Source organism: Mobula hypostoma, chromosome 5 (genome assembly GCF_963921235.1).
Source record: "Mobula hypostoma chromosome 5, sMobHyp1.1, whole genome shotgun sequence".
Lineage (NCBI taxonomy): Eukaryota > Metazoa > Chordata > Chondrichthyes > Myliobatiformes > Myliobatidae > Mobula > Mobula hypostoma.
Window position 1 is genome coordinate 114,068,174 of NC_086101.1, and position 26,201 is coordinate 114,094,374.

The 26,201-nt window shown below is 45.5% G+C and overlaps 1 protein-coding gene across 1 annotated transcript; it reads left to right on the top strand.

Moving 5' to 3' along the window:
- The first annotated feature begins 56 nt into the window (after positions 1 to 56).
- Positions 57 to 24,171, top strand: tmem256 (transmembrane protein 256). Its single transcript, XM_063048812.1, has 4 exons — positions 57 to 178; positions 13,706 to 13,743; positions 20,586 to 20,666; positions 21,830 to 24,171. The coding sequence occupies exons 1-4, from the start codon at positions 100 to 102 to the stop codon at positions 21,971 to 21,973; spliced, it is 342 nt and encodes a 113-aa protein (XP_062904882.1). The 5' UTR covers positions 57 to 99; the 3' UTR covers positions 21,974 to 24,171.
- Positions 24,172 to 26,201: the final 2,030 nt, after the last annotated feature.

Below are 26,201 nucleotides of genomic sequence, written 5' to 3' on the forward strand. Positions count from 1 at the left end.
ATTTACGTACACCAGCAAATCGCCGTGATGATTGGTTGCACACCTGCCATTCAACTATTTTTGTGGGGCCGTGTCCGTTGACCTTCGGCCGACGGAATCATGGCGGCTAGAGCTTTTGGGCGGCTGGCGGGGCTCTCGGGCTCTTTGGCCGTGGGGCTCGGCGCTTACGGTGCGCACGGTGAGTCTGCCTTCACCTCCCCGTCGCCAGGAGCAGTCGGCTCACTGGCTGCTGCTTGTGTACCCGGGCCAAGTTGCTTCTTCAGTGGAAGCGAGGGGTCTCGGGGGTTTTGGGGCGATAGGAAAGATATCTTGATGAGTACCTGGGACGGGGTGGGTGCCCCCACGGTTTTTCAAGGGAAGGGCGCCCCCACGGTTTTTCAAGGGAAGGGCCCCCTCCTCCCATGGCTTTTCAAGGGAAAGCCCCCCCCCATGGCTTTTCAAGGTTAGTGTTTGGGGATTCCCACTGGTTTTTGGGAGAAGAGGTGGGGGTTCTCATGGCTTTTCAGTGGAAAGGGTTGGGGTGCTCCCAAGAGCTTTGGGGTGTTCTCATGGCTTTACAGGTTTGTATGGGGTGGTGGTGTGCGAGAGAGCTCAGCGAGTTGGGGAAGGGAGTCCTCACTAGGTTTGTGGTGTCAGCTTAGTGAATTGACTTTCCCCCTCTCCCCATCTTTTCCCGCACCTGTCTGACCTCTAAAGGGATATGTGCTTTGGCCTCGGCCATGTCCTTACATTCATCCTCCAAACAAAGTTTGGCCCACATTGGGAGTATTGAGGTTCTGATCGTCTGTCGTGGGAAGGATGTGGAAGCTTTGCCGAAGGGGTTCACCATGGTGCTACCCAGATTAGAGAGTATGACCTATAAGGAAAGTCATAGAACACTGCAGCAGAGCAACTTGCCCTTGGCCCACCTAACCCATACCAAACTGTTGTGCCTCATCACATCGACCTGCACCTGGAGAAACTTGGAAGATATGGACAAGCTTTGCTTGTTTTCTCTGGAACATCGGAAAGTGAGGAAGTTTATAAAATTGAGAGATTTGGAGAGGGTGAATGACCTTTTTTCCAGGGTCATTCATTATGTGTTGTGGGTATAATGTCCTTCCATGACCGTGATTGTTCTCGGCAAATTTTTCTCCAGAAGTGGTTTGCCATTGCCGCCTTTTGGGCAGTGTATTTATAAGACAGGTGATGCTAGCCATTATCAATACTCCAGAAATTATCTGCCTGGTTTCAGTGGTCACATAACCAGGACTTGTGATATGTACCAGCTTCTCATTCAGCCATCAATCACCTGCTCCCATGGCTTCATGTGACCCTGATGGGTGGGGCTAAGCAAGTGTTGCACCTTGCCAACAGGTGACATGCAGGCTAGTGGAGGAAAGGAGTGCCTTACTCCTCCTTCAGCAGAGACTTGTCTCCACCCTGCCACCCTTTGAGGAAAACACCACCTGGTGGTGCAAATCCCGATGGCAGCAGCGAGAAAAGAGCACGGCCTGCGTGGTGAGGATCTCTGCTGATGGATGCTGCTTTCCTACGACAGCGTTTCGTATAGATGTGCTCAGCTGATGTACTGGGCCGAATCCAAGGAATCACGGGTGTGTTTGGGATGTGGGAGAGAACTATTATGTTCATAGGGAGAATATGCAGGCTGCAATGGTGTTTCCTGAGGTGGCAACTCAACTAGTTGTGGTGTGGTGCCTCCCCTGAATTCTGGAATGGTGTAGGTCACTGAGGGGTTGAGGTGGGAATAGGACAAAAAATGAAAGATTGCAGAATTAAAGGTAATTTTACTGCTATTGGTAGTATTTATATGACCACTGACACCAGGCAGACAATCTCTGAAGGGTATTGATCATGGCCGTCTTGTAAAGACACTGTCCAGGAGAAGGCAATGGCAAACACTTGCGTAGAAAAATTTGCCAGGAACAATCATGGTCGTACGACACAGCACATAATAAATGACCCTGAAAAAAGGCCATTTCCCCTCTCAAAGTCTCTCATAAATTTATAAACTTCCAGCAAGTCTCTCCTCAGCTTCTGATATTCCTGAAAAAACACACAAAGTTTGTCCGAATTTTCCAAGTTTCTCCAGGTGGGACAGTTTGGTTTGGGCTCTACAGGCTATATAGGGCCTGTTAGCTATACAGTTAAATAGGGCCTGGTGCTGTGCTCTATAGAGCCTGTTGGACTTCACAGGTCATACAGGGCCTGAGGCTGTGCTGTAGTCTTCTATGACTGTCATAGCTCATACTCTCCAATCTGCACCTTCTCAAAGCTTCCACATCCTTCCCATAATGGGACAACCAGGACTTCAAAACTCCAAGCATGGGAAAAAGTTTCTTTGGAGGGGAAATAGGTAAGGGCAAACCCTTTGACAACTTTTAGAGGTCTGGCACGTCGAAGAGAGACATTGGTGGGAGCATCGAACCTGCTGAGTTCTTCCAGCATTTTGTGTATTGCTCAAGAATTCTAGCATCTGCAGAATCTCTTGTTTGATGTGAGTCTAAGTCTGGAAGAATAAATTTAGAGGCGCACAACTCAAAATATGTCATACTGGCTATCTTTCCACTTCGCCCTCAATCCTGATGCAAGAATCCCTTCTCCCCTTCCCACAGATGCTGCTCAACAGCTGAGTTCCTCCAGCAAATTATTTATTGCTCCACACATGAGGATGCTCCAAGCTAAAATCCTGTGGCATTACAGGAAATGTACTGGCATGGACAGAGGAATGGCTGACAGGCAGGAGGCAGCGAGTGGAATAAAAGGGGACTTTTCTGGTTGGCTGCCAGTGACAAGTGGTGTTCCTCAGTGGTCAGTCTGTATTGGGACCGCTACTTTTCATGTTGTTTGTCAATGACTTAGATAATGGAATTGATGGCTTTGTGGCAAAGTTTGTGGAGGATAAGAAGATAGGTGGAGGAGTAGGTAGTGCTGAGAAAGCAATGCGATTTCAGCAGGGCTTAGACAAATTGGAAGAATGGGCAAAAAAGTGGCAGATGGAATACAGTGTTGGGAAATGTACATTAATGCATTTTGGTAAAAGGAACAATAGTACGGACTATTATCTAAATGGGGAGAAGGTTCAAACAGCAGAGGTACAGAGGGACTTGCAAATCCTCGTGCAAGACTACCAGAAGGTTAACTAACAGGTCGAGTTAAAGAAGGCAAATGCAATGTTGGCATTTATTTCAAGGGGAATAGAATATAAAAGCAAGGAGATAATGCTGAGGCTTTAGAAAACACAAGTCAGGCCACACTTGGAGTATTGTCAACAGTTTTGGGCCCATACCTTAGAAAGGATGTGTTGTCATTGGAGAGAGGAGGTTCATAGGATGATTCTGGAAATGAAGCAGTTAACGTATGAGGAGCGTTTGGCAGCTCTGGGCCTGTACTCACTGGAATTTAGAAGAACGCAGAGAGGAATCTCATTGAAATCTACTGAATGTTGAAAGGACTATATAGGGTGGATGTGGGGGGGATGTTTCCTATGGTGGGGGTATCCAGGACTAGAGGGCACAGCCTCTAAATTGAGGGGTGATCCTTTAGAACAGAGTTGAGGATTTTTTTTAGTAAGAGAATAGTGACTCTGGGGAATGCTCTGCCACAGACTATGGTGGAGGCTAAGTCTGTGAGTATATTTAAGGCGGAAGTTGATTATTTCCTGATTGGTCAGGGCAACAAAGGATATGGCAAGAAGGCAGGTTTATGGGATTTGGTGGGATCCAGGATCAGCCATGATGGAATGGCAGAGCAGACTCGATGGGCTGAATGGCCTAATTCTGCTATGTCTAATGGAAGCATACAGTGAAAAATGTGTTGTTTGTGTTAACAACCAACGCAGTCTGAAGATGAGCTGGAGGCAGCCTGCATTCCAGCACTGACATAGCAAGCCACCATGTTCAGAACAATACGCGGCCAACATGCACCAAAAAACACACCTTTCCTACACATCCGTGCACCTGTGCACACAGACACTGCAGTCTTTGTGCCTCGACTTCAGAGTGTCTTATCTGGGTGAGAGGCCGAGAGAGTAGATGTGCAGAAGATGTTTTCGGTAGTGGGGGAGTCTAAGATTGGCAGGCACAGCCTCAGAATACAGAGAAATCCCTTTAGAACAGTGATGAGGAATTTCTTTAGCCAGGTGGTGGTGAACAACTTCTATAGGTGTATACTGGAGCGTATATTGACTGGCTGCATCTTGTCCATACTGCACCTGCCGCTGCCGCTGGGCTATAAACATGCAGGAGCAATGTGTGGTTAAGTGCCTTGCTCAAGGACACGACACGCTGCCTCGGCTGAGGCTCGAACTCGCGACCTTCAGATCGCCAGTCTAACGCCTTAACCACTTGGCCACGCACCATCACAGCCACCACCATACCCTTGAATGGAAAATTCTACAAGAAGTAGTGGATTTAGCCCAGTACATCGGGGGGTGAAGCCCTCCCAACCATTGAGCACATCTACATAAACTCTGTCATAGGAAAGCAACATCTCTCATCAGGTAGAAGTTACTAGAGCCTCAGAACTTGCACCACCAGGTTCAGGAATAGTTACTACACCCCAACCATCAGGCTCTTGAACCAAAGGAGATAACTACACTCAACTTCACTGGCCCGTCATTGAAGTGTTCCCACAACCAATGATCTCACTTTAAGGCCTCTTTATCTCATTATCTCATGTTCTCATTATTTATTGTATTTATATTTGCATTTGCGTAGTTTGTTGACTCTGCACTCTGGTTGATCTTTCATTGATTCTGTTATAGCTACTATTCTATAGATTTGCTGAGTATGCCCACAGGAAAATAAATGACATATATGTGCTTTGATAATAAAACTTACTTAGAATCTGTGCAAATTCATTGCCGCAGACAGCTGTGTGGAGGCCAAGTCATTGGGTATATTTAAAGCCAAGGTTGGTGTGTTCTTAGTCAGGGCATCAAAGGTTACGGGGAGAAGGCAGGAGAATGGGGTTGAGAGGGAAAATAAATCAGCCATGATGGAATGGTGGAGAAGAAGAGTTGATGGGCTGAATGGCCTAATTCTGCTGCTTTGTCTTGTCTATATACATTGGCACAACATCGTGTACTGTACTGTTCTGGATTGCTATTGCAAGGTCATGCAGACATCAGCATCTGCTGCCATTATTTATAGATTATAACGCTGTAGTCCAGTGTGCTTGAAATGAATTCCCTTATCAAAATTGAATTTGAAAGATAATTGAGGGAGACAGGGTGATGCACGAGTGAGTGACGGACGATAGTCCCACAAGGTCATCACTGTTTCTGTTTTGCTTGGTTTGCGACAATAGATTAAATATATTTTCTCTTCCTTTCCCTCCCGCACCCCCCCCCCCAATTAAAGTGATGCCTGACTTGGCAATGGTTCTGCAAAGGCTTTTAAGAACGCATTCCTGCCAAATCAATTCTGAGCAAGTGCTTATATTTCGAAGTTAACCCATGATCTATTTCGCACCATTTTAAGAATACATTTAAAATGAGTGGCTTGATTAAAAACGTTCTACTTTGCCAATGTTTTCAGCAGTATGTTGGTGTCCTGCCCAAATATCCATGCAATTGGTTTTTCAACTGTCTGTCACGGAGTGTCTTGATTAAGCAGCTAAGAACTGCATGCAGTGGTCATAAGACATAGGTGCTGAATTAAACCATTTGGCCCATTGAGTCTTCTCTGTCGTTCTATCATGGCTGACCCAGTCTCCTTCCTTTTCCCTATAACCTTCAAGGCCCTTACTTATCAGCATCTACTTTAAATGTACATGTCCTCCACGTCTGTCTATGGTAATGAATTCCACATATTCACCACCCTATTGCTAAAGAAATTCTTCCTCATCTCTGTTCTAAAGGGACGTCCTATTCGGAGGCTGTGCCCTCTGGTCTGAGATTTCCCCACTATAGGTAACATCCTCTCCAAGTCCACTCTATCTAGGGTTTCCAATATTTAGTAGGTTTCAAAGAGATTACCCTCCCCAATGTTTCTAAGCTCCAAATGCAGGTCCAGAGCCAGCAAATGCGCCTCATGCATTAACCCTTTCATTTCCAGGGTTATTCTTGTGAACCTTCTCTGGACTTTTTTAATGCCAGCAAATCCTTCCTCAGATTGTTCGTTGGTTAAAGCCCGTGTTGTATGATGTGGCCGATCGTGTGTCTTTCTGTGACCATGATTGTTCTCGGCAAATGTTTCTAGAGAAGTGGTTTACCAGTGCCTTCTTCTGGGCAGTGTCTTTACAAGATGGGTGACCCTAGCCATTATCAATACTCTTCAGAGATTGTCTGCCTGGTGTCAGTGGTCACATAACCAGGACTTGTGATATGCACCAGCTGCTCATACAACCATCCACCACCTGTCCCTATGGCTTCATGTGACCTTGATTTGGGGAGGGGGGGGTGAAAGAGACTAAGCAGGTGCTACACCTTGTCCAAGGGTGACCTGCAGGCCGGTGAAGGGAAGAAGCACCTTATTCCTCCTTTGGTAGAGATGTATCTCCACCTTGCCACCCATTAGATACAGGGCCCAATATTAGCCCTCTTGAAATTGTATTTGCCTTCCTTGGTTCTAATAAGTCAAGAGCCTTGTATGAGAAATCAGAATGGCCTGGCACAGATAACATAGAATAGTACAGCACAGTACAGGCCCTTCGGCCCACAATGTTGTGCCAACCCTCAAACCCTGCCTCCCATATAAACCCCCACCTTAGATTCCTCCATATACCTGTCTAGTAGTCTCTTAAACTTCACTAGTGTATCTGCCTCCACCATTGACTCAGGCAGTGCATTCCACGCACCAACCACTCTCTGAGTGAAAAACCTTCCTCTAATATCCCCCTTGAACTTCCCACCCCTTACCTTAAAACCATGTCCTCTTGTATTGAACAGTAGTGCCCTGGGGAAGAGGTGCTGACTGTCCACTCTATCTATTCCTCTTAATATCTTGTATACCTCTATCATGTCTCCTCTCATCCTCCTTCTCTCCAAAGAGTAAAGCCCTAGCTCCCTTAATCTCTGATCATAATGCATACTTTCTAAACCAGGCAGCATCCTGGTAAATCTCCTCTGTACCCTTTCCAATGCAGGAAATTAGAAATGTGTGCAATAAAGGAACAGCAGTTATAATGGGTGACTTCAATCTACATGTAGATTGGGTGAACCAAATTGGTAAAGGTGCTGAGGAAGAGGATTTCTTGGAATGTATGCGGGATGGTTTTTTGAACCAACATGTCGAGGAACCAACTAGAGAGCAGGGTATTCTAGACTGGGTTTTGAGCAATGAGGAAGGGTTAATTAGCAATCTTGTCGTGAGAGGCCCCTTGGGTAAGAGTGACCATAATACGGTGGAATTCTTCATTAAGATGGAGAGTGACATAGTTAATTCAGAAACAAAGGTTCTGAACTTAAAGAGGGGTAACTTTGAAGGTATGAGACGTGAATTAGCTAAGATAGACTGGCAAATGACACTTAAAGGATTGACGGTGGATATGCAATGGCAAGCATTTAAGGATTGCATGGATGAACTACAACAATTGTTCATCCCAGTTTGGCAAAAGAATAAATCAAGGAAGGTAGTGCACCCGTGGCTGACAAGAGAAATTACGGATAGTATCAATTCCAAAGAAGAAGCATACAAATTAGCCAGAAAAAGTGGCTCACCTGAGGACTGGGAGAAATTCAGAGTTCAGCAGAGGAGGGCAAAGGGCTTAATTAGGAAGGAGAAAAAGGATTATGAGAGAAAACTGGCAGGGAACATAAAAACTGACTGTAAAAGCTTTTATAGATATGTAAAAAGAAAAAGACTGGTAAAGACAAATGTCGGTGCCCTACAGACAGAAACAGGTGAATTGATTATGGGGAGCAAGGACATGGCAGACCAATTGAATAATTACTTTGGTTCTGTCTTCACTAAGGAGGACATAAATAATCTTCCAGAAATAGTAGGGGACAGAGGGTCCAGTGAGATGGAGGAACTGAGCGAAATACATGTTAGTAGGGAAGTGGTGTTGGGTAAATTGAAGGGATTAAAGGCAGATAAATCCCCAGGGCCAGATGGTCTGCATCCCAGAGTGCTTAAGGAAGTAGCCCAAGAAATAGTGGATGCATTAGTGATAATTTTTCAAAACTCGTTAGATTCTGGACTAGTTCCTGAGGATTGGAGGGTGGCTAATGTAACCCCACTTTTTAAAAAAGGAGGGAGAGAGAAACCAGGGAATTATAGACTGGTTAGCCTAACGTCGGTGGTGGGGAAACTGCTGGAGTCAGTTATCAAAGATGTGATAACAGCACATTTGGAAAGCGGTGAAATCATCGGACAAAGTCAGCATGGATTTGTGAAAGGAAAATCATGTCTGACGAATCTCATAGAATTTTTTTGAGGATGTAACTAGTAGAGTGGATAGGGGAGAACCAGTGGATGTGGTATATTTGGATTTTCAAAAGGCTTTTGACAACGTCCCACACAGGAGATTAGTGTGCAAACTTAAAGTTTTGGTCCCCTAATCTGAGGGAGTTAGATATGGCCCTTGTGGCTACAGGGATCAGGGGGTATGGAGGGAAGGCTGGTGCAGGGTTCTGAGTTGGATAATCAGCCATGATCATAATAAATGGCGGTGCAGGCTTGAAGGGCAGGAGTAGGCCATTCGGCCCTTCGAGCCTGCACCGTAGCCACAAGGGCCATATCTAACTCCCTCCTAAATTTATCCCTCTGCTCCTCCACACTACCAAGTATCCTGCCATTTACTTTGTACTCTGCCTTGGAGTTTGTCCTTCCAAAGTGTACCACTCACACTTCTCTGGGTTGAACTCCATCTGCCACTTCTCAGCCCACTTCTGCATCCTATCAATGTCTCTCTGCAATCTTTGACAATCCTCTACACTATCTACAACACCACCAACCTTTGTGTCGTCTGCAAACTTGCCAACCCACCCTTCTACCCCCACATCCAGGTCATTAATAAAAATCACGAAAAGTAGAGGTCCCAGAACAGATCCTTGTGGGACACCACTAGTCACACTCCTCCAATCTGAATGTACTCCCTCCACCACCACCCTCTGCCTTCTGCAGGCAAGCCAATTCTGAATCCACCTGGCCAAACTTCCCTGGATCCCATGCCTTCTAACTTTCTGAATAAGCCTACCGTGTGGAACCTTGTCAAATGCCTTACTAAAATCCATATAGATCACATCCACTGCACTACCCTCATCTATATGCCTGGTCACCTCCTCAAAGAACTCTATCAGGCTTGTTAGACATGATCTGCCCTTCACAAAACCATGCTGACTGTCCCTGATCAGACCATGATTCTCTAACTGCCTATAGATCCTATCTCTAAGAATCTTTTCCAACAGCTTTCCCACCACAGACATAAGGCTCACTGGTCTATAATTACCCGGACTATCCCTACTACCTTTTTTGAACAAGGGAACAACATTCGCCTCCCTCCAATCCTCCGGTACCATTCCCGTGGACAACGAGGACATAAAGATCCTAGCTAGAGGCTCAGCAATCTCTTCCCTCGCCTCGTGGAGCAGCCTGGGGAATATTCCGTCAGGCCCCGGGGACTTATCTGTCCTAATGTATTTTAACAACTCCAACACCTTCTCTCCCTTAATATCAACATTCTCACTCGTATTGTCCTCACCATCATCAAGTTCCCTCTCATTGGTGAATACCGAAGAGAAGTATTCATTGAGGACCTCGCTCACTTCCACAGCCTCCAGGCACATCTTCCCACCTTTATCTCTAATCGGTCCTACCTTCACTCCTGTCATCCTTTTTTTCTGCACATAATTGAAGAATGCCTTGGGGTTTTCCTTTACCCTACTCACCAAGGCCTTCTCATGCCTCCTTGCTCTTCTCAGCCCCTTCTTAAGCTCCTTTCTTGCTTCCCTATATTCCTCAATAGACCCATCTGATCCTTGCTTCCTAAACCTCATGTATGCTGCCTTCTTCCACCTGACTAGATTTTCCACCTCACTTGTCACCCATGGTTCCTTCACCCTACCATTCTTTATCTTCCTCACCGGGACAAATTTATCCCTTACATCCCGCAAGAGATCTCTAAACATCGACCACATGTCCATAGTACATTTCCCTGCAAAAACATCATCCCAATTCACACCCACAAGTTCTAGCCTTATAGCCTCATAATTTACCTTTCCCCAATTAAAAATTTTCCTGTCCTCTTTGATTCTATCCTTTTCCATGATAATTATAAAGGCCAGGGAGCAGTGGTCACTGTCCCCCAGATGCTCACCCACTGAGAGATCTGTGACCTGACCCGGTTCATTACCTAGTACTAGATCTAGTATGGCATTCCCCCGGTCGGCCTGTCCACATACTGTGACAGGAATCCATCCTGGACACACTTAACAAATTCTGCTAGTTGTGCTAGTTCTTTGAAAGAACTCTGACCATTCCCATCTTGAATCTGGTTTACTATCATCAGCATATGCCATGAAATTTGTTAATTTTGCAGCAGAACACAAAGCAAAAAATGATAATAGGGAGAAAAACAAAACTAAATTGCAGTAAGTGAGTTACATAGGTAGTGCAAAAAAGAGGACATTTTAAAAAAAAGTAGTGTGGTAGTGTTCATGGGTTCAATGTCCATTCAGAAATCAGATGACAGAGTGGAGGAAGCTGTTCCTGAATCATTGTGTGTGTGCCTTCAGGCTCCTGTACCTCCTTCCTGATAGTAGCAATGAGAACAAGGCATGACCTGGCTGGTGGGCGTCCTTAATGATGGAGGCCACCTTTGAGGCATTGCTGCTTGAAGATGTCCTGGATATTATGAAGGCCATTGACCATGATGGAGCAAAGCACCACCCCCCACAATACCAGATGGTGATACAGCAAGTTAGAACGCTCTCCACGATACAGCAATAGAAATTTGCAAGTGTCTTTGGTGACAAACCAAATCTCCTCAAACTCCTAATGAAATATAGCCGCTGTCATGCCTTCTTTGTAGCTGCATCGATATATTGGGCCCAGGTTAGATCCTCAGAGATGTTGACACCCAGGAATTTGAAACTGCTCACCCTTTCCACTTCTGATCCCTCAATGAGGACTGGTGTATGTTCCCTTGTCTTGCCCTCCCTGAAATCCACAATCGATTCTTTGGTCTTGCTGTTGTTGAGTGTTAGTTCCTGGCAAGACTGCTGTTTAACACCTATCTTTGCCCTTGAGAAGGTGGTGATGTGGCTCCCATACTGTTCTCCACACCTCAATTGAAGAACATACTTTTATTTCCTTTTGAAAGTCACTACTCTGCTAATCCCATCACTGCATTCTGCATCGTTATTGCTTTTCCCTTGTACCAAGGGCTCACAACCTGGGGTCTACAGACCCCTTGCTTAATGGTATTGGTCCATGGCATAAAAAAGGTTGGGAACCCCTGCATTATACTACCTCAGCATACTGATGAGATGTAGTGAACTGTCTGGATGACAGGCAAAGCAAAGTTTTGTCACTGAGCCCCAGTCCATGAGACAATAATAAACCACTTATCCAAATTACTCTCCTGCCTTTTAAGATGGTGCCGCTGGAGCCCAGCGACTGCTTGCTGGTGGCCAGTGAAACAAAGCAGCTAACTACTTTGGTTTTCCACTGTTTTCTGATATACGAGCGCTGCAGCCAGTAGCCTGTGGCTTCACTGTCGAAGTTGAGCTGAATCACCTGGATAACCTGGCAGTTTGACGGTGTGGTCTGGGGTCTCGGAGAGGCAGGACGGTTGCAGTGCACGTGGGCCAGAGTTGCTGGAGCGTACTTGCTGGCAACTCGCTGTGTCAGAGGCGAGGCGAAGTTGAGGGAAGATCCGAGGTTTGATCGATTTAAGAGCCTAGCCGAATTGGTGAAGTTGGGTACTGGCAAAATCAAAGCGACCAAGCCCGAGGGCATTTCAAAGTGGCAGAGAGTGAGGAGTGAGCAGATAATGGTCAGGGTGCTGGGGTCAGAGTCTAGGGACAATCCAGTTCGGCTAGTCTCTGTACTGAACTGAAGCTGTGACCTGTAACTACTGGACATCTGGATTGGCTGTAGTGATGCCTGGCTTTTGTAAACTTCAGTTCTGAATGCTGTTTGCTTACTTTTATTGTTTACCAGTTTTTTTTTCTTTCTGTCTCTGTCTATCTGTCTCTCTCTCTCTCTCTCTCTCTCTCTTCTCCCCCCCCCCCCCCACACACACACACACACACACACACACACACACACACACACACACACACACACACACACACACACAGCGTTGATGGTCTTTCGTTTTTAATAGATTCTGGTGGTTTTTATTTTGTTTTGTGACTAAGTGTAAGGAGATGAATCTCAAGCTTATATAAAGTATACACACTTTGATAATAAAGTCAGTTTGAACTTTGAAGTCAGTGCTTTTCAGATCAAAGTATCTTTTTGGTAAGAATTTTAGACCATCAATACGTCATCTCTTTCAAAAGGAAGGGAGTTGAAACGCCCCCTGGCCAGGTCTTCATGCATGAACACTAATCCTTCACTGAATTAAAAGTAGGTGGAGGTTGCTCAGCCTCTCAAGCACTTGGCAAAGTAAAATTTATTGTCAAAGTACGTATACACCCAGTGGCCATTTTACTAGATGCTTCCTGTACCTAATAATGTGGCCACTGAGTGTGTGTTTGTGGTCTTCTGCTGCGGTAGCCCATCCACTGCAAGGTTCGATATGTGCATTCAGAGATGCTCTTCTGCACACCACCGTTGTAACGTGTGGTTATTGGCGTTACTGTCACCTTTAACCAGTCTGGCCATTCTCTGATCTCTGTCATTAACCAAGAGTTTTTGCCCACAGAACTGCCACCCACTGGATGTTTTTTGGTTATTGCACTATTCTCTGTAAACTCTAGAGACTGCTGTGTGTAAAAATCTCAGGAGATGAGCAGTTTCTGAGACAGTCAAACTGGCACTAACAATCATTCCATGGTCAAAATCACTTCAATCACATTTCATCCCTGTTCTGATGTTTGGTCTGAACAACTGAACCTCTTGACCTACATGCTTTTATGCATTGAGTTTCAGGCACTCTGTTTTGTGCCAAGACCCTTCATCAGTACTGGAAAGGAAGGGGGCAGAAGCCAGAATAAGGTAGTGGGAGGGAGCAAGCGGGGAGGAACCACCCATCACCTCCCAAATTCTCACAACATCACACCTACCCCTCACCTGTTCTTGCCTATCACCTGCCAACTTGAACTCTCTTGCTCTTCCCCCCTCCCACCTTATTCTGGCCTCTGCCCCCTTCCTTTCCAGTCCAGATGAAGAGACTCAGCAGGTCAGGCAACATCTGTAGGGAGATGTAGACACCTTCGTCCTTTCTTCTCAATCCTGAAGAAAGGTCTCAACTTAAAATGTCGACCATCTATTTCCCTCCGTAGATCCTGCATGACCTGCTGAGTTCCTCCAGTATTTTGTGTGCATTTCTTAAGACTTCCATACTTGGAGATGTAATCCTGCTTTTTATGACCCCCCCTTCATAAAGCTGAGACCTAGTTGCACTCTTGTCCAGAATACTGTTTGCTGGACGCCATGGTGAAGGCTGGTTCCATCCTCTAGTCCCATTGGACAACCTCTCCAGCAGGGTCTATTCAAGCTTGGGTAACCTTCTCAACTCCTGCCCCTTGCTGTTGAATGCTTTTGGTCAAAGGACCTTAACACTCTTTATTTGCTTTTTTTTTGTGCAGGATTCCGACGCAGCGATCGGGATGATTACTTGAAAGAGGTAAGGCACAAGGGCTGAGTGCGTCCTCCTGGGTTCCTTTTCAAAGGCACCTTTTCCTTTTGTTGTGATGTCCATTCACAATGGATATCTTTGGCACAATTGCCATTTATTGCACAGTTGTAAACCCTACCCCTATTGAGAAAGGCAATTTACTTTTGATAATAACCCTCCGACTCGTACATCATTGGGACCAAGGGAAACTTGTATGGTCGAAGTGTGAAATAATTTGGAAAATGCGTAGCTCAGGTGGTTGATGGTTGGGTTGAGTTGTTCTTCAATCTTGGCAACTTACTTTCAAACATTTCATCACAGCTTGAGGAGATATCATCAGTGTACTGTCTCCTCCGAATACTTGGCCTTTGTATACTTGTAATTGTCTAGTGAGACCCCCTTCCTACGTCCGGAATGACGGCCAGCTAACTGGTTTTAAGTATATCAAGGCCAAGCATTCGGAGGGCACACCACAATCAACAGCGCGCTGATGATGTTGCTTCGTATGGTGATGAAACATTTGCAAATGAATTGACAAGATTGGAGAACAACTCAACCCAACTAGAGGGTGTAAACTCCACACTAAAAAGTTCAAAGTACATTTATTATCAAAGTATGTATACATTATACAACCCTGAGATATGGGGGGGGGGGGGCGGGGAAGGACTGTGTACCGCCCAGTGTGCAGACAATAAAAACCAGATCATGCCCATAAAATAATAAAATAACCCATGAAGAAGACTGTTGAATACCCAATGTGCAATAAAAAAATCGTGCAATCAGTAACTGCAAGCAGATAACGCTACTGAACTGAAGTCCGCAAAGTCTGAGACCCATAGTTCAGCGCAGAACTGAATAAACATGCAGCCTGATCTTAATCGATCTGTACCTCGTCTCAGGGCCCCTACACTCTGACCTTTTCAATCTGGCCCAATGCTTAGCTCTCAGTCCAAACAACCGGCCCTACCACTTTGAGCAGCGATCTGAACAAGCTTGCTCCTCACCACCCTGACCTTTTGAATCTGACCTGGTGCTTAGATCTCTGTCCGAGCATCATGTTCAGTTGTGTCGATCCACTCCTGAGCCTGGACCCTGCGGCTTCGATTTGGACTGTGCCCAACCTTTCCCTGTCTTCCTAGCTCACAACGACAGTCTCGCTGCCTCACCTTGCCTTAGTTCTGCCACGTCAAATTGCCGCCAAGTCCAAAGGGAAGTTACAGACTATGGCATGCGATGATTGTTTGCCGGAAAGTGTGGTTGACTAAAAGCATGTGAGGTCAGGATTGGGCCCAGTCTTTGGCTCTCCATGAGCTGTGTCAGTGCGCTGCCCTTGTTCTTTGGGTTGTTATAGTGTGACAGTCCAGAAACAGACCCTTCTGCCCGTAGTGTCCGCGGTGAGTATCAAATATCTATCTACGAGCACATAATCAATAGTTTATTGCCCTGTTGAGGTAACATCGACAGATCTGCAGATGCTGGAAATCTGGCAGCCACCCATTTCAGTTTGACTTCCTGTTCCCATATCGACATGTCGGTCCATGACTGCCTACACTGCCACCATGAGGCCACACTCGGATTGGAGGACAGCACTTCGAATTCCATCTGATGGCATAAATGTCGTCTTTATATATTTATTTATTGATGTGCAGAGCAGGGCATTCTGGCCCTTTCTGCTGCCCAGCAATCCCCCAGTTTAATTGTAGCCTAATCATGGGGCAGCTTACAATGACAAAGTAACCTGCCAACTGGTAGGTCTTTGGACTGTGGGAGGAAGGCACATGGTCACAGCATGGAGGAAACTCTCACGGTCAAGGGGAGAATGTACAAACTCCTTATGAGCAGCGGCAGGAAAAAACCACGATAAACATGGGTAAGTTAGATTATAAGACATAGGAGCAGAATTATGCCATTCAGCCCATCGAGTCTGTTCTGCCGTTCCAGCATGTCTGATCCTGGATCCCACTCAACCCCCGTACACCACCTCACCATAACCTTTGATGCCCTGACCAATCAAGAAACTATCAATTTTCGCTTCAAGTATACCCACGGTCTTGGTCTCCGCAGGTTCCACACAGATTCAGCACTCTGGGTAAAAAAAACAGTTCCTCCTTACCTCTGTTCTAAAGGGTCATCCTTCAATTTTGAGGCTGTGCCCTCTAGTTCTGGACACCGCCCACCATAGGAAACATCCTTTCTTACTGCTCCCTCAGATGTAGTCACCGCAGAACTGAACCAACAGGTGACCATCAGGCTCTTGAACCAGAGGGATAACTTCACTGCCACAATCACCGAACTGTTACCACAACCTTTGGACTTGCTTTCCAGGACTCATGTTCTTGATATTTATTTGTCTATTATTGTATTTGCACTGTTTGTTGTCTTTTGCACTCTGTCTGTCTGTCCTGTTGCGTGCAGTCTTTCATTGATCCATGGCCGCACTCAGGGTGGAGGAGCAACTCATTATTCCGTCTGGGTAGCCTCCAACCTGATAGCACGAACATTGATTTCTCGAACTTCCAGTAATTCCCACCGCCACACCCTTTCACCATTCCCCGTTCCTGTTTGCCCTCACTTTATCTCCTTACCTGTCCATCACCTCCCTCCTCGTTCCCTTTCTCCCATGGGCTTCTGCCCTCGCCTATCAGATTCCCCCTTCTCCAGCCCTTTATCTCTTCCACCAATCGATTTCCCAGCTCTGTACTTCACCCCTCCCCCTCTCCCAGTTTCACCTATCACCTGCCACCATATACCTCTTCCTCCCCTCCCCCCACCTTAGTCTGACTCCTTGGCCCTTCCTTTCCAGTCCTAACAAAGGGTCTCGGCCCGAAACATTGACTGTTACCTCCTTCCCATCGATGCTGACTGGCCTGTTAAGTTCCTCCAGCCTTTTGTGTGTGTTGCTTTGATTTCCAGCACTTGCAGACTTTCTCCTGTTTTTGTTTTTCATTGATTTTATCACTTTACCATGAATACCCACAAGAAAACAAATCTCAGGAGTGTATATGGGCAACATGTATGTACTTGGGTAATAAATTTACTTTGAGCCTTGAAGTGAAGCTAACCAACGGCCTGGTGTTTGTTGGATTAGGGTGTAGAATTGTTATTTTTCTTGCAGTTTAACTTACTAGTTTTATATAATCACCTATAAATATTGTTCAGAGAATTTTCAGTAATTGGATTATAGCTAATTATGTATTAGCCAGAAGCTTCTCTGTTACATACCTAGAAATCCAAAAAGTAGTAGTTAAAATTGACTGCCAGCAATAACATCTAACCCTGTACACATAGTGTACACCAGTAGAGGTCGCTGATGGTCTTTGCCCGGTGAGCCTCGTTATGCTCATGTAACACTCGCTTTGCCTAGTGGCATGATCTCGGGGTGATAACCCCCTGCCCGGCCAAACCTTAGAACTCTCGTTTGGGTGAATGCTGTGCGATGTGTCCCCTGTAGTGACAGGCCGTATACAGGATGCAGTTAAATAACTATGATTTTATAACTTACTTGAACTATGGGATAAGTAGAGAACTAAAATATAAAATAAAAAGGTGCCAAGAATAATAATTGGAGACAGTTCGTACACAACTAACTCGTTGGAGCTCACGCAGTATCCTCGGACCACCATTCGATTTCCTCCGAACTCCGTGGGTCCCGAGCCCCCGCTCAGGGTCCGCTCCGCTAGCCAGCTCACAGCATCTCTTCGTGTGCGTCTTCTCTCTTCATCCCCATGGCGAGTTCTCCCCAAATCCCGCGCAAACAACAGCTTACAGACACACAAGAAAGAATAACATCTGTCCCAATTGGTTAGCAAATGAATACAAGTCCCGTTATCACTAATTATAACCCAAACATGCTGCTACAGAGAACTCCTTACATCAGCAGTTAACATTACAGAGAAGCCATTTTATTAGCCTTAGCAAGTAACATGAAAGAAGAACCCCTTACACTCACATTCCCTGTTGTATCGCCTCAAATAACCGATTCACTATTAACAGTGGTACGAACCATACAGGAGTTACTTGATTGATCACCATTAGTGATCATCAGCCTGGGGCAGCACAACGCCCTACAGTACCAGTGACCCAGGTTCAATTCCCGCCTCTGCCTGTAAGGAGTTTGTGCGTTCTCTCTGTGACCGATTGGGTTTCTTCCGGGTGCTCCAGTTTCCTCCCACAGTCCAAAGACCTAACCCAGCTGTATGTCAATAAATAAATAAATTTATTTCTTGAATGAGAGGTGTTTGTTTACCAATGGACTCACCTTCAAGGACCCTTCAGATCATGTTCTCGATATGATTATTTATTGATTATTTTTTCTTTTGTATTTGCACAGTTCGTCTTTTTTTGCACATTGGTTGTTTGTCAGTCTTTCATTGATTCTGTTGTTTCTTGGATTTATTGTGTATACCTGCAAGAAAATGAATGGTTGTATATGGTGACGTATATGTACTTTGGATAATAAAATATTTTGAACTTAAAGATAAAACTACCTATAGTGACACCCAAAGAAGAGAATTGTATTATTGGGTGTTTTGGGGTAAATGTTCAATGGCAGAGTCAGCAGCAGAGAGAAAGGTTTATCAATAGGGTGTTCTTCAATAACATCTCCCAAAACTGTGAGAAGGGAAATTGGCCAGTTGACAATTTAGGGTCAAGATCCTTCAGGAGAAAGGTCTCGACCCAAAACGTTGACTGTCTGTTTACTTCCACAGATGCTGCCTGACCCTAGTCCAGGGGTTCCCAACTTTTTTTATGCCATGGACCTCCATTAACCAAGAGGGTTGTGAATCTCAGATTGGGAACCCCTGCCCCAGTCAGTTACCCCAGTATCTCGTGTGTTGCTCCAGATTCCAGAAATCTGCAGCCTCTTGTGTCTTTCAGCTCTGTCTCCCCTGCATGCCTGAGATCACCGCCAGCTCTCTGATTTACGCACCAACCTGACTTGGATGTGTATCGCTGATCCTTCACTGACACTGGGATCAGTGTCTTAAACTCCCTTTCTGGCACCAGTGTAGGGGCTAGCTATTCAACTCTGCCTTTCTCTGTGGAGAAAGACCACAGAGTAGGGTTCTTCACCTACTGGGGAGGGAGGGGCCAGGTTGGGTGAGGAAACCCACCGACTACCTCGGGGTGGGGGCACTTGAGTGGCAGCAGTACTGTGAATGTGTAGAGATGTAATAGAACGCTACTGAATGAAAAGAATGAAAAAGGCTTTGCAGGGTTTATTCTTGTAACTTTTTATGAAGAATAAGGTTTATTTTGATTTTTTTTTAAACTCTGCCTTTCAGGGGAATTGGGAATGGGGAATGCATTTTGACACCTGCCCTGTGGGTTACGGAAATGTCTCTGGTGGGTTTAGTGACTGAACACAAGAATATAAAAATTGTTGGGGGGGGCGCGTGGGGAGAGCTAATTGGTAATGTCAAGGCACAGAAACGGGCCCTTCAGCCCGTTTAGTCCATGTGAAACCATTTAAACCGCCTACTTCCATCAACCTGCACCAGGACCACAGCCCTCCATGTACCTATCCAAACGTCTCTTAAACATTGAAATCGTGCTCACATGCACCACTTGCGCTGGCAGCTTGTTCCACACTCTCATGATCCACAGAATGAAGAAATTTCCCCTCATATTCCCTTTAAACTTTTCACCTTTCACCCTTAACCCATGACCTCTGGTTGTCCCACCCACGCTCAGTGGGAAAAGCCGGTTTGCATTTCTCCTATCTATACCCCTCATAATTTTGTATACCTCTTATCAAATTTCCTCTCAATCTTAAATATTTGAAGGAATAAAGTCCTAACCTATTCAATCTTTCTTTATAACTCAGGCCCTCCAGACCTGGCAACAACTTGTGAGTTTATCTGTACTCTTTCAACCTTATTTACATTATCGCCATCTGGATAGAAAATTCTCTAATCCATATGCTGATTATATTCCAGACATTCTTTGATCAAATTCACGAATGACCAATGCACCAACATATAACCATATAACAACTACAGCACGGAAACAGGCCATCTCGGCCCTTCTAGTCCATGCCGAACTCTTACTGTCACCTAGTCCCACCAACCTGCACTCGGCCCATAACCCTCCATTCCTTTCCTGTCCATATATTGATCCAATTTAACTTTAAACAACAACATCGAACCTGCCTCAACCACTTCTGCTGGAAGCTCGTTCCACACAGCTTACCACTCTCTGAGTAAAGAAGTTCCCCATCATGTTACCCCTAAACTTTTGCCCTTTAACTCTCAACTCATGTCCTCTTGTTTGAATCTCCCCCATTCTCAATGGAAAAAGCCTGTCCACGCCAACTCAATCCCCCTCATAATTTTAAACACCTCTATCAAATCCCCCCTCAACCTTCTATGCTCCAAAGAATAAAGACCTAACTTGTTCAACCTTTCTCTGTAACTTAGGAGATGAAACCCAGGCAACATTTTAGTAAATCTCCTGTGTACTCTCTCAATCTTATTGACATCTTTCCTATAATTTGGTGACCAGAACTGTACACAATACTCCAAATTTGGCCTTACCAATGCCTTATACAATTTCAACATTACATCCCAACTCCTATACTCAATGCTCTGATTAATAAAGGCCAGCATACCAAAAGCTTTCTTCACCACCCTATCCACATGAGATTCCACCTTCAGGGAACTATGCACCATTATTCCTAGATCCCCCTGGATCCAACATGTTGTCTGAAAATTGAATGTGTTTAAGTTTTGAGCTCTGTTGTCAGGCAGTAGGGGAGAGTGTTTTATGGTTCTGGGAAGAGCAGTGTGTGTTGCATAGTGACGGACTGCCGTGTTTCCAAACCTGTGGCACTAACTTACCTTGTTTTGCAGCTGTTTGAGACCGCAAACAAGTACCACTTCTTGCACAGCTTGGCACTACTGGGAGTTCCTCATTGCCGAAAACCTTTGCTGGTATGATCTTCCTTCAATATTTTTAATTTCTCCATTTGTGTTTCTGACTGCTTCCACTGTATTGAACGTTGAACTGTACAGCGGAGGTGCAGGCTCTTCGGCTCACAGTGTTGTTCCAAGCTAATCAAATTAGTAATTCAGAATCAAATTTATTATCGCTGACCTATGTTGTGAAATTTGTTGTTTTGCAGTTGTAGTACACTTACTGCCTGTTACACTGCTGGCGTTTAGGGCAGCAATGAAGTCCTAAATCTCTGTCTCCGCAGCAACATTCAGGGCTCCTTGATCACACTAGTAGATTCCTCTTGGTTTTCACTACCATCAGTCACACCGGGTGGAGACTCAGGAATACCGTCGTGCTCAGATGCAGGAAGATTCTTCATTGCTGTTTCCGTAGCAATTTTGTTTGACCAGTCAGGGTTGTTAGCCCTGAGCTGAACCCCTGAACCTGGAGGACCACCCTTAGTCTGGCCTCTACCCTTTGACCTGTTTGGCATGGGTGACTCTACCTAGAGCCAAAGCAAAAAGCCCTGACTCCAGCCAACATAGCTGTCTGGGTCATTGAAGCACACAAGCCTCCAGACCCTACAATGAGGTCCTCTTGGAGCGGTAGCAGTGCAATTCAGGCATAAAAAATTATTATAAATAATGAAAAACAGTGCAAAAATGGTAATGTTCGTAGGTTCATGGACCATTCAGAATTTAAATGCCTAACTAAACTAATCCTCTCTGCCTTCACATTCTCCATATCCCTCCATTCTCTGCACATCCACATTCCTATCTAAGAGACTCTTGAACACCTCCATCACCACCCCTGGAAATGCGTTTCAGGCACCTACTGCTCTGTACCTCCTGCCCAACTGTAGCTGCGAGAAGATGGCCTGGCCCAGATGGTGAGGACCTTTGGATCTTGCCTTCTTGAGTGAACACCTCCTGTGGATACTACTGATGGTTGGTAGGGAGGGATGTGTTGGGCTAAGTTCACTACTTCTGTAGTTATCTTGCTGCTGTCATCAGACAGGAGGTACAGAAGCCTGAAGACCCTCAACACCAAGTTCAGGAACAGCTACATGCCTAATGAGAAGACTTACTGTGTTGGCACGTTCTGAGAGACCGTCAGAGGTACTATTCCATTCTCCTAATCTGCTGCTGTTTGTTTCCAGGCGGGTACCCTGCTGACCTCTGGGATGGTGATGTTCTGCGGCTCCCTCTACTTCCAGGCCATCACCGGGGACCCCGCACTCACCAAGGCTGCGCCATTTGGCGGAACCTTACTAATAGTGGGCTGGGCAGCCATGGCACTATGATGCTAAGAGAGCCAACAGACATCGGAGCAAGGAAGCAAGAATCCTAACGGGTATTCAAGTGGAAGTAGACGTTTGCAATTCACCTATAACTGCACATTAACAAAACCAACCTCTGCACTAACGTTCCCACTGTCTCTATAGAAACCACCCCAGAAAACTTAATCCTGTTTGCTCAGTAGAAACCAGTCTTGTCACCACCCTCTCTCAACCACTGGCTGTTCAATGGTTCTGTTTAATATCAGAGAACGTATGCAGTATACAACCTGAAATTCTTACTCTTCAGAGACATCCAGGAAACAGAGAGGGGGAAAAAAACAAGGAATGAATGACACAAAAACATTAGACCCCAAAGGCCCCCCTTCCCTTCCCTCCCATGCACAAGCAGCAGCAGAGCATCAATGTTCCTTCTACTTGTTCCAGCAGAAAAACATCAGCCCCCCCCACCACCACCCACCAAGCAACAGCAAGCACCCCCCCCCCCCAGGAGACCATGTTCTATAGACCATCAAAAACTACTGTCCATCCCAACCCTTCAACATCTCAACAGGCCCTCTCTCTTACTAACGAGGGGGAGAGAGAGATTTGCTCCTGTCACAGTGAGAGGGGAGGTAACCTGAGAGTGTGAGAGAGAGAGAGAGCAATCGCTTGAGTGCAGAAACCTGGGTGTTTCGATCTCCCGAGACGCTTCAGTCTTCAACATCAGCGAGGAATCCGGTCGTCCACGGGGCCACACAAATCCACACCCTGAAGAGTGAGGACCCACAGTCGGTGAAGAATGTAGTTTGAGCACAGCTCTAGATCACGGACTCTGACTGGACCCTTGCTGCCTTGAAAGAGTATTCTGTAGGCCATGTAAAGGAGCTAGTGGTGGTTCCATATGGAATCCCAGTCCTTGGGTTGCCTATTGCTTCTCACCCTCTTTCCAATCACCCTACCAACTAAATTTAAAATATTTTTGTTCCTTGAGCAGAATTTTTTTCTCTCCCCTGATGAGAAATGTTCCAAAACATGTGTATTGCATGTTTACGTCAGATAGTATAATTTCCCTCCATTTTGATGTTAGTGATTAAATTTGGCTGTCCTCATGATCAATTGCAATATATATTAAAACACAAGAGGGTTAAAGAGAATCCTCACTCTGACTGCTTCAGTCTTTCAAAAGAGATGTTATTGCATTCGTTGAGTTGGATTCATTACTTTGAAGAGGAGCAGTGGTCCAGGCTGTGATGCAGCCAGTCAATATACACCAGCGCCTGATCCACTGAGTTTCTCCAGCACTTGGGTCTGTCAGTTAACTGGCTGCTATAATGATTATTGCATCTGACAGATGTTGCCTGAACCTCTGAGGTCCTCCTCCAGCAGCTTGTTCTGTTTTTTCTTTTTGGCACCAGTTTTCAGAATCTGCAGTTCCATGTCTCTGAGCTACTTGGCCTTGTCAGACTGGCTTTTCTCCAAGGCCCTTTCCAATAATATCCATTGCTTCATCAGCCACATAATAAAGCAGTTTTTGTTCTATTGAAATCCATGTGGAGGGTGGACAGGTTGGAGGAAAGAAATAATTCTTAAGATGATATGCCCATTATGCCGCTGGTGTTTAGGGCAGCAATGAAGATCCTTCATCTCTGCAGTATTCCTTCATCATGTCAGTAGCTTCCTCTCAGTTTTCACTACTGTCGGTCATGCAAGTCCCAGTCAGAGACTAAGACATACCATTGCACTCAGATGTAGAAAGATTCTTCATTGCTGTTTGGGTAGCAATTCTGGTTTTATCAGTCAAGGTTGTTGGCCCCTGCGCCTGGAAGACTAGTGGGCTACTCTTAGTCTGTCCCTGTTTGGCATTGGTGACCCTTCCAAGAGCACTAACTCCGGCCAACGTAGCTCTCTGGGTCATTGAGGCACACAAGCCTCCAAACCCTACGACAAGGTTGTGGTCCTCTTGGAGGGATGCTTCTTCTGTAAATCTTCATGTCAGATCATGCCTGTGTCCTTGATTCTCTATGTTCACCACTGAAGATTGCCCTCAAACCCTGTGTAATCCCTGCTCCCTTGTCCAAAGTGAGTTATTTTGATAGAAGGTCCACAATACTAAAACACTAGAGGTGTTTTAAGTTGGCAAAGCAAGAATGTGATCATGTATTAGTTACCAACATTTGTACAATGTAATAGATATATTAATAAAGTTTGTATGATTCTAAATATCCAGCTGCCTGTTTTGGCAAATCTTAAGTGGCAGCATTTGGCTGCCTTTTGCAGAGACTTGGGTACATGCACCCAGTGGGACCTCCTGTACCAAATAAAGTGGCCACTGAGTGTAATTGGGAAGTTGGTTTATTATTACATAAAGCAACAATTTGTTTTGCATGCCATCCATACAAATCGGTACATTGAGGTAGTACAAGGGAAAAGCAATAACAGAATGCAGAATGAAGTGTTACAATCAGAGAAAGTTCAGTGCAGGTAGGTGCAAACCTCACGACAAGGTAGATTGAATTTTGTTACGTCTCTGTCTAAATGTGCAATGTGCAGTTTATAGTAATTTATAATAAATAGTATATACAACAAGACAGTCAATATAACATAGAAATACAATTGTATCAGCATGAATTAATCAGTCTGATGGCCTGTTGGTCCTGGTTTTTATGCTGTGGTGCTGTTTCCCAGATGGTACCAGCTGGAATAGATTGTGGCTGGGGTGACTCGGGTCCCCACAGATCCTTCGGGTCCTGTTTACACACTGTCTTTGTAAATGTCCTGAGTAGTGGGAAGTTCACATCTACCGATGCATTAAGCTGAGCTGAGCATCTTTACAGAGTCCTGCGATGGAGGAAACTACAGTTCCCATACCAGGCAGTGATGCAGCCAGTCAGGATGCTCTCAATTGTGCCCCTGTAGAAAGCTGTTAGGATTTTGGGGCCCAGAGCAAACTTTTTCAACCCTCTGAAGTGAAAGAGATGCTGTTGTGCCTTTTTCACCACACAGCCAGTGTGTATAGGCCACTTGAGATCCTCGGTGATGTGTATGCTGAGGAAGTTAAAGCTGTTCACCCTCTCAACCCCAGATCCATTGATGTCAATAAGGGTTAGCCTGTCTCCATTCCTCCTGTAGTCCACAACCAACTCCTTTGTTTTTACAACATTGAGGGAGAGGTTGTTTTCTTGACACCACTGTGTCAGGGTGATGACTTCTCTGTAGGCTGCCTCATTATTATTTCAAATTAGGCCAACCAGTGTAGTAGCATCAGCAAATTTAATTAGCAGATTGGAGCTGTGGGTCATGACGCAGTCATGGGTATACAAACAGAGGGGGCTTAGGACACAGCCTTGAAGGGCACCTGTGTTAAGGGTTAGAGGGGTAGAGGTGAGGGAGCCCACTCTTACCACCTGCCGGCGATCTGACAGGAAGCCCATTTCGGCCTTTAAAGCAGGGTGAAGCCAAGCTTGGAGGAAATTGTGTTGAATGCTGAACTGTAGTCCAAGAACAGCATTCTCACATAAGCATCCTTCTCCAGATGTATAAGGATGGGGTGTAGAGCTGTGGCTATTTTTGTGATGTATTTTTGACAATCTTACTACAGTGAGATAGAAGCTGTTTCTGATCCAGGTGGTATGTGCTCTTGGGCTTTTGTATCTTCTGCCTGATGAGAGAGAGAGAGAGAGAGAATGTCCAGGGTAGGTATTCGTTTATTGTTGTCACGTACTGAGACACAGGGAAAAGCTTGTCTTGCACATTGTCCATACAGATCAGATCATTACACAGTGCATTGAGGTAGAACAAGGTAAAACAGTAACAATGCATGGAAAAATTGCAGGTCAGGTAGGCAATAAGGTGCAGGATCATAACGTGGTAGATTGAGGGGTCAGGAGTCCATCTTATCGTGCAATAAGTCCATTCAAGAGTCTAATTAAACAGTGGGGTGGAAACTGTCCTTGAGCCTGGTGGCATGTGCTTTCAGGCTTTTGTATCCTCTGCCTGATGGAAGCGGAGAGAAGAGGGAATGTCCAAAGTAGGTGTGTTCTTTGATTGTGCTGGCTAATTTACCAAGGCAGTGGGAAGTGTAGACAGAGTCCACAGAGGGGAGACTGGTTTCTGTGAGCTGTGTGCACAACTCTGCAGTCCGGGGCAGAGCAGTGGCCGTTCCAAGACATGATATGTCCAGATAGCATGTTTTCTGTGGTGCATAAAAATTGACGAGCATCCTTTTGAGCTGTGCTGCCCAGCAATTTACCCC

Coding starts and splice junctions, on each gene's coding strand:
- tmem256 (XM_063048812.1), top strand. CDS start 100: ATGGCGGCTAGAGCTTTTGGGCGGCTGGCGGGGCTCTCGGGCTCTTTG. Junction 13,744..20,585: donor GGGATGATTACTTGAAAGAG/GTAAGGCACAAG, acceptor CTTGTTTTGCAG/CTGTTTGAGACCGCAAACAA. Junction 20,667..21,829: donor ATTGCCGAAAACCTTTGCTG/GTATGATCTTCC, acceptor GTTTGTTTCCAG/GCGGGTACCCTGCTGACCTC.